This window comes from Lontra canadensis, unplaced genomic scaffold, assembly GCF_010015895.1.
Source record: "Lontra canadensis isolate GAN:19392208 unplaced genomic scaffold, GSC_riverotter_1.0 scaffold43, whole genome shotgun sequence".
Classification (NCBI taxonomy): Eukaryota; Metazoa; Chordata; class Mammalia; order Carnivora; family Mustelidae; genus Lontra; species Lontra canadensis.
In genome coordinates this window covers 9826808-9839571 of record NW_022631037.1, presented here as the reverse complement: position 1 = coordinate 9839571, position 12764 = coordinate 9826808, and the positions used below count along the sequence as shown (strand labels likewise).

The 12764-nt window shown below is 37.2% G+C and overlaps 1 protein-coding gene across 9 annotated transcripts in view; it reads right to left on the bottom strand.

Moving 5' to 3' along the window:
• The window catches only part of SPAG9 (sperm associated antigen 9), a 138343-nt gene that overhangs the window by 26973 nt on the left and 98606 nt on the right, over window positions 1-12764 (bottom strand). For all 9 annotated transcript variants that reach the window (XM_032872042.1, XM_032872044.1, XM_032872043.1 and 6 more), the window contains 7 exons: window positions 11260-11317; window positions 9247-9399; window positions 8661-8712; window positions 6789-6919; window positions 4779-4835; window positions 3369-3542; window positions 2246-2375 (listed from right to left, as the gene is read on the bottom strand). In XM_032872042.1, coding sequence (XP_032727933.1) covers window positions 2246-2375; window positions 3369-3542; window positions 4779-4835; window positions 6789-6919; window positions 8661-8712; window positions 9247-9399; window positions 11260-11317 — 755 coding nt within the window. The remainder of the gene's footprint in view (window positions 1-2245; window positions 2376-3368; window positions 3543-4778; window positions 4836-6788; window positions 6920-8660; window positions 8713-9246; window positions 9400-11259; window positions 11318-12764) is intronic.

Here is a 12764-nt window from a genome sequence, read left to right as displayed (position 1 = left end):
GGAGAGAGAAAGACACATTGGTAAGTCTCATCAAAAGTGAGCTCACAGAACCACTGAGCCATGGGCAAGCAATGCTGGTACATCCTTCCTCTTTGAAATCATGTCCAAGTTAATTCTGTTATTCTTATTTGAAAAAAAAGCAGAAAGTCAAGTGGCAATTAGAAAAAATAAACAAGATACTATGGGAGCTCAGAAGAGATACACTACTTCAGGTACATGTTAGTATGTTTGTGCGTGTGTATGTGTACTCATGTGTGAGTCTTTCAGGGAAAGTGAATACGGAAGTAGACAAGTAAAGCTCGTGTAAACCTGAACTGAGGTTTAAGTCAACAGTTTGGAAGGTTACATGACAATGGCTTCTTAAAACTTCTAAAAAACAAAGGTTTTTCTGAGTACCTGGGTGGCTCAGTCAGTTAAGAGGCTGACTCTGAATTTCGGCTCAGGTCATGATCTCGGGGTCCTGGGATCGAGCCCCACATTGATCTCCCTCTCCCTTTGCCCCTCCCCTCTCCACTGCTCACCCTGCGTGTGCTCTCCCTCTCTCCCTCCTTCCCTCTTTCTCACTCTGAAATAAATAAATAAATCTAAAAAAGATATATATATTTTTAAGATTTTATTTATTTATTTGACACAGAGAGAGAGATCACAAGTAGGCAGAGAAGCAGACAGAGAGAGAGAGAGAGAAGCAGGCTCCCTGCCAAGCAGAGAGCCTGATGTGGGGCTCGACCCTGAGATCATGACCTGGACTGAAGGCAGAGGCTTAACCCGCTGAGCCACCCGGTGTCCCGAAAAAAGGTATTTTTAAAAAAATGAAATCGTCAATTAAAATACAGCAAGATATACATGCAACTCAATAGCAAAAACAAACAAACAGATTAAAAAATGGGCAAAGGATCTGAATATTTTTCCAAACAAGATACAGACCGCCAAAAGGTATATGTAAAGATGCTCAACATCACTCATCATCAGGGAAATGCAAATCAAAACCACAATGAGGTATCATCTCACACCTGTCAGAACTGCTATTATCAAAAAGACAAGAAGGCAAGGATGTGGAGAAAAGCAAACGCTATGTACTGATAGTGGGAATGTAAACTGGAGCAGCCATTATGGAAAACAGTACGGAGGCTCCTAATAAATAAAAAATAGTGGCGCCTGGCTCATTTAGTTGGTAGAGCATGCGACTCTTGATTTCAGGGTCATGAGTTCAAGCCCCACACTGGGCACAGAGATGACTTTTTAAAAAAAAATTAAGACTAGAACTACCACACAATACAGCAATTCCACTTCTGAATATTTATCTGGAGAAAACAAAAACATTAACTTGAAAAGATATAGGCACCTCCATGTTCACTATAGCATTACATACAGTAGCCAAGACATGGAAACAACTTAAGTGCCCATCAATAAATGAATGTGTAAGGGAAATGTGGTTTATAAATACAAAGGAATATTATTTAGGCATGAAAAAGAATGGTAGTTTTCCGTCTGTGACAACATGAATGGAACTTGAGGGCATTATGCTAAGGGAGGTAAATTCAGACACAGAAAAACAAATACTGTATGATCTCACTTCTGTGTGGAATCTTAAACAAACAAACATACAAAGCTCATAAACACAGAGAATAAACTGGTGGCTGCTAGAGGCAGGGGTGAGAGACAGGTGAAATGCTTCGTAAAGGAGGTCAAAGGTACAAACTTCCAAAATCAGTCCTCGGGATGTAACGTATGGCACAGCAACTCTAACTAGTAATACTGTACTGCACAATTAAAGCTGCCAAGAGAGGTTAAAGTTCTCACCACAAGGAAAAAAATCTGTAACCATGTTTGCTGATGATGTTAACTACAGTTACTGTGGTGATGATTTCACAATACATAAAAATATCAAATCATTATGTTGTGTACCTGAAACTAATATAATGTTGTATGTCAATTATCCCTCAAAACAAAACAACAAAAACCAACAAAAAAAAACCAATGGATTACGTCAAGTCCGCGCACTTGGTAAACCTCCTGTTGACCCCCTGCCTCCTCACAGACTCGGGCATTTCTTTTGAGTTCTGAGGCTCCAGAAAACAGCCTGAGAACAACTACCATCAACCCTTATGCAAGTGTGTGCCAAGTCCATGAACTTAAAATGAGCAGGTTTGAGACAGGTATCTAAATTCCTTCATGCCCAGACATACTCCTCTCCCCTCTCCCCTAGCACTTCCCACTAGATGCTCATACCATGTTCACACCTTACCTGTTTGTACTTCTGAGGCAGACTCCAGCCAAAAGCCTGCACTCTACCATCTTCCTTCTGAACGTGGGCCTTTACCTGCCGATACTGTTCTCTCTTCTGTTCTCTGCGTGAGGCTAAGCTAGCTTCAGTTCTAAAATGCAAAGAAATTTCCCTTTTTAATTAAAGGAATATAACAACAGCAAATCTCCCCTTTTCTGCTGAGACAGCAAAAATGACAACAAAAAAATTACAAAATTTCAGTTAAGATTACTTCAGAGATCTGCCTTTCTAAGAAGTGTTATCCTAAAGCCGGCCTTTTAAAGTTGTGCAGTGGGTATAGCAGTCAAACTTTAACAGACTGGCAAGCAGCTTACTTTATTATGTTGAATCATCAGCCATCCGATTTCTATTAGGTTTCAGATTTTGGCCACTTGAAAGGGAAAAATTCTTAAATATTTTTAGTTCCTCCCCTTTCTTTGTTCATTCAGCAAATACTTACTGAGAATTTTCTCATGCCAGAGAATGTGCTAGAAGTGACTAAAGATCAATAAATCCATATATTCTTAGGAAGATAATAAAGGTTAATTTCTGGACACCACTGCTTTGTTTCAGAAGACGGAAACACAAACTAACTTGCTGTGTATGTCTTAGTTAACAAATCTGTGTGTCAGGCACTTTACAAACCCTGGGTAATTTAACCCTAGTGCCTCTGAGAGGCTATCATACTCAATTTACAGCCAGAGAAACTGGGGCGAGAGGTTAGTTTGTCCAAGTTCATCATGTTCACTTAATGAGCAGCAGAGTCAGGAGGGAAAATCAACTTCTGACACCAAAGTAAATGTTCAAACATTTAGGATAAAGGCTTATATAGGCCTTTAACATTTTGCTAATATTTATCAGTGTTATTGAGCAGCAACAAAGAGATATTTTAACAACTTCTTTTTATGAAACCTGTGAAATGCAATTTTCATACAAGATATTGACTACAAGTACTTAAAGGTAGGCAGCCACATTACTTTATAGTAATTTTTTATAGGCTTCTTTATAGACTTATGGGCACCTTACCACTGATCTGATAAGGGACAAGAATGTTCTGAACTATTAACTTATTTGGAGCATAACTACTAGTCTGCAAAATACTTACTCTTCGCTAAGGAAATCAAAGGCTTTGGACTTATCCCCAGGGAGCTGAGATAAGGTGCTGCTTCTTTTCTTGACAGAAGGAGTAACATGAGAGGTGGGTGCATTGTATTTTAAATTAACAGGTGGTTCAGGCTTCTTAGTAGTATTACTTGAGGAGCTGAAAAGTCGGCTGAAACTAAAAAGAAAAAAGTGAGAGAGCAAGAGAGAGCAAGAGAGAGCACCCACTAGAGAGTGTTATTACATGCACTATAAAAAACAATCCATAACTTTCCATAAATTCCAGAGAGCTTTTACAGAGCCGTGAGTTGGAAACTGGCAGAAAGATTTTTTGTAGTCATACGCTGCATCCTTAGCAATAACTCACAGCCAAACTCAGACATTCAGGAAAGAGGAACTATTGCTTAGAATGGCAGATCCTCGCACTTTAATTAGCAATTCACATAATGAAAGGAAGAAACGCTGAAGTACAGGGAACTTCTTGTAATGAAGGAGTAAGATGGGTCCTAGTAGTTGTTTTTTGTTTGTTTGTTTTTCTTTTTTTTTTTTTTTAAGATTTTTACTTTTTAAAATTTTTTTATTTGACAGAGATCACAAGTAGGCAGAGAGGCAGGCAGAGAGAGAGAGAAAGCAGGCTCCCAGAAGAGCAGAAAGCCCAATGTGGGGCTCCATCCCAGGACCCTGGGATCATGACCTGAGCCGAAGGCAGAGGCTTTAACCCACTGAGCCACCCAGGTGCCCCAGTAGTTGTTAAACAGCAAGGTTATAGCTGCATGGTTTGAACAGAAGCTTAGTTTGCCAGTTCTAAAAGTAGTAAGAAAGTACTGGAACACTTACTATCATTTTAACACACATTTTAAACATTTTCTCATTAAGCTCAAATTATATATCTACCTTCATATCCACTTAAAAGAATTAACAGTTCTATTAATAGCAGATTCACCAAAAAGGGTAAGTTTAAAGTATAGTAAGTGTGCAGTTCTTCCGGCATGAACATAATTCAACTCTGAAACACACAAACACACTGACCTCTCAAATCTACAGACATTAATTTCTATGCTTTCCTTTGCAAAGTTCCTTACAATCACACAACCAGTGAATCCATATAACCTATTTACTGAGGATCCACGTAATTATCACTCTGAATAATTCCCCATAATTTTTATTTAATTTAGCAGAAGATTCTACCAAGTGCATAAGCAACAGGATGCAGCTTACGACAGCATATGTTTGTCCTCAAGAATAGCCTTACCGAGCTGGCATGCTACATATCAAAAAGAAAAAAGTTCAACTTAGCTATATACTCCAAATTTTAAAAAGAAAGGAGACACAAAATCATTCTCAGAAATATATTTTGACTATAATCTTGTCTCAAAGTGTTCTCTAATGTTTTTATGTGTTTTTAGATACTTACAACTGCCAAATGCTTGACCTTTTTTTTTCCTGCATGGCTGGATTTTCTCTTGATGCACTATATTTAAAAAGAAAAACAAAGAAAGAAAAAATGTTTGATCAGTGAGGTGTTTTAGCTTTTTATCTGAAGAACAGGGGACCCATCGAAGAGTTCAGTCCACTGACCAAGACAAGATTGTCATCTCTGCTGAACAGATAGCCAACATGCCTGAATATTAAAAAAAAAAAAAAAAAAAAAAGATTTATTGAAGAGAGATATCTTCAATAAAGGTATTATCTTCAATAAAGGGGAAAAGCTATTCTCCCTTTTGTCAAAATATTGTCTTGTGAATCCTTAGCTTTACATAAAGGTCTCGAACGTGCTCATGTTCCAGCTCTCATAAGATAACCTGTACCTTTACTATTCTGATGGGTCATTTTTCATAGGACTAATACTTTCCATTACTGAAAAGATGACCAAAGAAAGGGATAAACTGGATTGATAGGTAGTTCAAGAAAATTTCAGAAAATAAGATGCTCCAAACTAATTTAGTAAGGTAGAAAGGATTCTGTTCTCATTATCAGGGCTCACTTTTCACATTTTTTAAAGGACTAAATTGAAAACATCTTTTAATTCAATGGAAAAGTTAAAAAAAGAAAAAGACACCACTTTTTTTTTCACTTGTGGACTAGCACATGGCTGCTAGAATCAAAAATAGCAATGAAAAGTAAAGCCTGCTGGGGAGCCTGGGTGCACAGTTGGTTGAGCATCTGACCCTTGGTTTCAGCTCAAGTTGTGATCTCAGTGTTGTGAGATTAGGCCCCATGTTAGGCTCCATGCTGGATGTGGAGTCTGCTTGAGATTTTTCTTCCTCTCCCTCTGTCCCTCCCGTTCGTGCTTCTCTAAAACAAATCAATTGTAAAAAAGAAAAAAGGAAAGAAAATGAAGCCCCTCTATATACCTCAATTTTTAAGAAAGATTTAGTTATTTATTTGAGAGAGATGGTGGGGGGAGAATCTCTAGCAGACTCCCCACTGAGCACAGAGCCCGACGACACAGCCCAATCTCATGTCGCCGTGATCATGACCCGAGCCAAAGCCGAGAGTCAGAGGCTTAACTGACTAAGCCACCAAGGTACCCCATGTCCATTTTTAAAATATTTATTATTTATGTAAAATCCGTTAAATGTTTAAGAACAAGCTTCTTAGTACATTAGCTTCTTGACCAATTAATGAAGATTAGAATACTGATCTCCTTCCTTCTCAGCAGCAATTACAAGTTTAACAAATCATAAATGTCCTATACAAAGTACTTTCATTCTAGTATGACACCAGTAAAGGACATACAAACTGTTAAATAAATAATGTGATCGCAAAGTAAAAGTTGGAGGTTAAAAAATATGTTCATAAACTTTAAAACAATGTGTCAGTGTATCTGTACTATTATTGGTAAATCTGACATGGGAATCTAAACTCAAAAATACGGGCAAATTCGGGGGCAGCTAGTTCACGAACATTTCATGAGCTTTTCCTGTTACTGAGAATACGGCCATTAGATGGCAGCATTAGATGAGATCTAAGATCAGATCAGTGAAGATGTCCGCGGAAAGTACATTTTGTATAAACAGCCAGAAAGGGGGTGGGGGCGGGGAACTGGACAAGAGTATTTTACATAAAGACAGAGTAAAAATGACTTAGTTTTCTGGGTGGCACGTGAAATTCGTATCTTTCTCTGGCATTACTGTAAAAGTAGTATCAATTTCTATATTCTTTTGAAAAAAGACCATCATTCCTCAGTAATAATAATTATAGAGGTCATGGAAACATTCTCCAAGCGCCCTTTACCCACAAAAGGCACTCATTTTGACCATACATACTGTCCCTAATTCCTAGCGTTATTTCAGAAAGTATTTCCTAGTAAACAGAGTACGAGGTTTGGATCCCCAAGACTGGACTCCAGTTCTGAGTGAACGAATATTCAAACCTAGGAAATAATATTAGAAAAGCACCAAGAGGCACGTCTCTCACGAACCGAATCATCTCTGTCCATCGAACAGCTTCCTGAAGCTCCATCAATCTCTCCTTATATTGGTTTCTCTCCATTAGAACGCGGGCCATTTCTACTCTAGTAAACCGCTTCCTCTGGGCTGTGGGAATATCACTCTATAACAAAAAGAACACTGCAGATCACTCTGGGAGCCTCTATCTGTTTTTGGTGTTATGTTAACTTTAGCAGAATCAAAGCTTTGAAACATTTCTTAATTTCTCATCTACTGGATCATTTAATGAAAAACAACCTAGTATAAAAATAAAATCAATAAAGAGATTTTAGTAATTACTTATGACTGAAAAGAGGTAAACAATTTAATTTCTGAATAGAAATTCAGATATTTGAACATACTATAAAGGAAATACAAAGACCAGTGTAGATTCTGAACTAAAACCAAGAAAGATGACCAAAGTTAATCTGCTGACATAGATTTAACATGCTTGCCTGGAAATGTTCCTCTAACAACATTATTTTAAGTTGATATTCTTTAACAAATACTAATTATTCAGCAATTTTTTACAAGTTAGTTTTAGTTCCGAAAAGGGTTAACTTATCTCAAACTACCCATCATCTACATATATTGGCTAAGTACCAAGGCACCCAATGGAAATACAAGCTGAAGACAAGTGTATTAACTATAATTCTTCTTAGAGAGAGTGAAGGATGTGAGTGTGGTAAGACTCAAAGAAATATGCTCACGTCAGCTTCCTTCTACTGTAATTCCTAAATGCTCTTCTGAGGAGGAAGACTGGTTTAATTATAGGGCTTTTGTTTTGCAAGTGTGAATAAGAAAGAGGCTGAGTTTAGCCCTTGGGGACCTACTCCTCTGTCCTCCAGCAACAACTTTGCCTCTCCTTTAAAGGAAGTCAAACAACAGAGGATTCAAGGACTGAATATTTTCAAACATAATGCTGAGTAAAAGTAGTGGATCTCTAAGTATGAAATAAAAAACAATGAAAAATTAAACCATATTTTATAAGGATACATATATGTGTGACATGATAAAATTATTATTTTTTTTATTTTAAGTGAGCTCTAGACCCAGCGTGGGGCTTGAACTCACCATGACTCCAAGATCAAGAGTTGCACGCTCTACCAACTGAGCCAGCCAGGTGCCCCCCCCAAAATCCTTTTTTTGAAAGGTAAGAAAATGATAAATACAGGATTGTGGTCTCTTCAAGAGGGGAGGTAGCTTCAATGTTTGATAATGTTCTAGTTCTTAGATTAAGTGGTGGGTTCATTATGTTAATTTATTATGTTTCATAACTTACCTATGTTATATATATTTTTGGTATGTACCAAGTATTACATATTTTTTAAAAAAAGCAAGATTGCAGGGGCATTAAATAATCATTCTGTACAGGACACCCTGTACAGGTGCTGTGATGCTAATTATATTGGTAAAAACTCATATTTAGTCTTTTGTATTTACATATGTTGAAAACAATATAAGCTGACTGCCTATTACTAAAGTTTTAGAATTCATCTTTTTTATGTTTAATACTATTAAACAACTTTTATAATACTATTAAACAACTTTTATAATCAAGCTTTCATATTTCTAAGTAAAAATTTGAGACAAAACAAACAATACTGAAATCCAAAATATTGCGGCTGGTCCTTGAGCTTGACCATGCAAACAAGGTCACAGCACAGAGCCACAGAAAAAAAATGAGCACACCACACATAGCCAGAAAGCTCAACCTCCAGATACCATGTGGGAGAGTGCACTGTCCTACTCATGACCACAAAGTGATCTTCTATCTTTCTGTAATGCTATATCCAAAGCTTCATTAGTAAGCTTTCTTAAAAACCAAAAAGGATTAAGAAAAAAATCTGACATCATAAACCTACATCATCATCATCTTTTGCTTTTTGCCGTGCATCTTCGGCTTCTGCGCGAGCTCTGGTAGGGGAAAAAAAAAAAGAACATGTTATTTGAGTTGCGTTCATCTTTTCAAGGAATAAAAGAGTAGGTCAAAATTTTTAATTGACACAAAATGATTATTCTTCTCTTTCCAGAGTATTTAGTTCCCTTCACCTAGGGGAACATTAGTGCGGCACTGTTCTCAGAAAAAAGTATTAAAGAAAGCTGGGTGAAAGGAAAACAATGTTTCTAATTTTCTTATGAGCAAATTTTCGAAAGGTTCTAAGTTTTTTCACTAGGATGGTGACAGCCACAAAAAGGGACAATGATAAGGCTGGGCAAGCAGAACGGTGTACTTACAGCAGAGCCACAGGGTACTAGGCTCCCTTACCCTCCCAGCACCGCCTGCTGCTCCTGAATGGCTGGAAAGGGCCACCCACTGGGGCTGGAGAAGGCTACCAGTGGCAGAGCTGGCCCAGCAGCGGTGGGAGACACACTTGTGACCCTTTGTGGCCCACCAGCAAAGACCGGTCAAAGACAGCTGGGTTCAGGGCTGCCAAGGCTTAAACTTACTTCCTAAGCTCCTCCTCCAGCTCCTTGTTCTTCTCCTCGAGCTTCAGCTTGGCTAGTTTCACAGCCTCCAGCTCCCCCTGCAGCACGTCCTTCTCGCAGGTCAGCTCGTCCACCTTTGCGATCAAGTCGTTCTTCACTACATTCAAAGCGTGTCTAAGAAACACGTATTTCGCATATATCGTTACAAACGGATACCCTTCCTGTCTTCAGCTTATTCTCTTACAGATGAAAGTAACTACACAATCAAAGCTGACTAACTTAATATTTTGAAGATCTTCTACCCCGTGTTGTTTGTAGATAAAGATAAAAAAACACACAACCATCAAAGTTTTTCCTCTTCCCACTTAGCGAAGAATAAACAGGGAAAGCAGAGCAAACCACCAACAAAAATACCACAATTAACTAGGATGAAACTTTTACAAAATAGCATCCATAAAGGTACTATTGTTAAACTCAGGGGGGAAAAATCAGCTAGTTAACAAATTTATCTTTGAATTTACCTTTAATAATTGATGAGAAAAAAGTATAAACTTGGGGTGGAAATCTGGGGGGAAAATTTTTTTTTTCTTCTTAATTTAAATTCAATTACCAAAGGTATAGCATTGGTTTTTGATATAATGTCCGTAGAAAAAATAGATCTAGGAAAAAATAAATAGATCTAGTTCTTTTGCATACAGGTGGGCATAGTGCCTCATTAACTGCATTCTATTCTGGATCTACACAATTGTCCCAAAGTTGCTCTGACACAGCAAATTCACAAAGGGAACCAGGCTGCTTTTCCACAGGACTCAGGACCTGCCCCACTAACCAAGACTCCCGTATGTTTGAGGTTCTAAGGCCCCACAAATCACACCTGAAAACCGTCAACTATGGAGGACAGCTGGGCGGGGGATAGATCAAAACATTTATGTAGAACTAAAGAAAGCCCAGGAGAAAAAAATAATAAAATAGGCATCCTCGGGGAGGGAGCAAAAAAAAAGCGTATCAACTATCCAAGAAGGTTAAGAAAAAGACATGAATATCTGTAGGGTGGAAAGGAGATGAAAATCTATTTCTGCAAAAACCAAAGCAAAAAAACCTATCCATCAGGGAAATCAGGTCCTATTGCCCATTTACTCCTGTGTGCACACAAACCAAACACACGGAGAAGGAGAACAAGACAGGGGAGCTAGACTGTAGTCATATGCTGTGTTAAACTGAACAAGCCGCTGACTAGATGAGAAAATTCAGTATCTTACATTCCTTGTTAAAAATCTGTATATATTGGGGCGCCTGGGTGGCTCAGTGGGTTGAGGCCTCTACTTTCGGCTCAGGTCATAATCCCCGGGTCCTGGGATCGAGCCCTGCATCGGGCTCTCTGCTTGGCAGGGAGCCTGCTTCCCTTCCTCTCTCTCTGCCTGCCTCTCTGCCTACTTGTGATCTCTGTCTAATAAATAAATAAATAATCTTTAAAAAAAAATCTGTATATAGGGGAACCTGTGTGTGTGTATATATATATATATATATATACACACACACACACACACACATATATATGTATATAGGGGCCTACTTGTGATCTCTGCCAAATAAATAAATAAATAAAAATCTTTTTTAAAAAATACATTTAAAAAAATTTCTGTATATAGGGACACCTGGGTGGCTCAGTGGGCTAAACATCTGCCTTTGGCTCAGGTCAGGATTCCAGGATCCTGGGATCGAGCCGCATCAGGCTCCCTGCTCAGCGGGAAGCCTACTTCTCTCTCTCTGACTTCCCCTGCTTGTGTTTCCTCTCTTGCTATCTCTGTCAAATAAATACATAAAATCTTAAAAAGAAAAAATTGTGTATACTGGGGCACCTGAGTGGCTCAGTGGGTTAAGCATTTGTCTTGGGCTCAGGTTATGATCCCAGGGTCCTGTTCAGCGGGGAGCCTGCTTCTCCCTCACTCTGCCCCTCCCCTCTGCTTGTGTGTGCATGCTCTCTCTCCCTCATATAAATAAATAAAATCTTTTAAAAAATTTGTATATACTTACTTTGTTTCCAACAGTTGTGTATTTTCTAATATAAGATTCTCAACTTCACGACCCATTCCTACCAAAAAAATTTCAAAAAATAAATAAATAAAACCTTTCAAAAAATTATCCAAAATTATATAAATTTGCATTATAATAAACTAGATACCCAAATTTTAATTTATAAATTGTATCTATCCTTTAGTATTTTTTCTATAATTTCTTTTGATATATCTACTTGCATAGGTTATAAAATTATAATTATCCATCAAAAAACAAAGATTTTGTTAGCCAATTCTTTGTAACAGTCTGTATTTTGTTTCTCATAATTATCTCAATTGATCAAGACTTTTCTGAACATTCTAAAAAGTAGCAGTAAAATATTTAGAGGAAAAAAAGTGTAAGCATTAATACAGATCAGAAATTATTTCCAAATCACAGCTGGTATTTTAGGCTTTTGCCTAATAATTAGGTCTTACTAAGAAAGAACAGGCAGAAACAAGCCAAAGAAGGACGGAATCCCAATGCAGATGAAACCTTACCAAAGAAATTATGGTCTTAAAGCCCATGCATTCCATGTAAAGCAAAAACAAAGAACAAGAAATGTTTTATGTAAGAAACAGCATGAAAATAGATTATTAATCTGTAAAGTTTTATGCATGATATGAAATACACCTGGAATCACAGTGTTATGACTTAATGCATAATGATGTGCAAAAGATAGAAATTAAGATGATTTCTTCCATTCATAAGGATGCTCTCTGACATGTTATACCTAAAAAAAATGCTTTACCAATTCTTTTGTGCGATGAAACTGAATAATTGGATTGAAAATCCCACATCAATAATACAAAGTTTCCTTCAAAGTGTCACCTCTGAAATAATAATCAGTTATTACTTTACAGAATCCTTTTAATAATTTAATGAGGACTGTAAGGCAGAGTATTCAATGCAAGATTCAATGTAATGATCTTTAGGGAGAAGAAAGTTATTTAATTTGCTACTTATAAGAAACTGAAGAAGTAAACCACCACACTAGGGAAGGTATCTCAAAAAAGTTACAAAAACAAAAAGGCAAAACAAAGCAAAGACCCACCATTGACTTATCCTAAGGTAATGTTGAAAAACTACATACAATGGAAGAAATATTATTCATATAACCCAGCTATACAGGAAGTCCTAAGAAAACTATATAAGGAAAAGGAGTTAATGTGTCCCTTGATTTTTTTAAAAGGTAGTATTTCAAATGACTTAAAAGATAATTTAAAACCAACCTAGGAATGCTAAAAATTGTATACTCACATATGAACTCATACTCTGTATTATAATTATCTCAAATATTCTCAAAGATCAGTGTACTTCTACCACGAAGAACTAAATATCACATAGTAGCTTATTTAATCATCTATGTATTCTCCAAAAGGTGAAAATAAAGACAAACTAAAAAACGTTTCCAAATTCCAAATCCAAAATGAATTTTGGCAAGATATGCTGAAATATTTGCTTTTGACTAATGTTAACTTTCA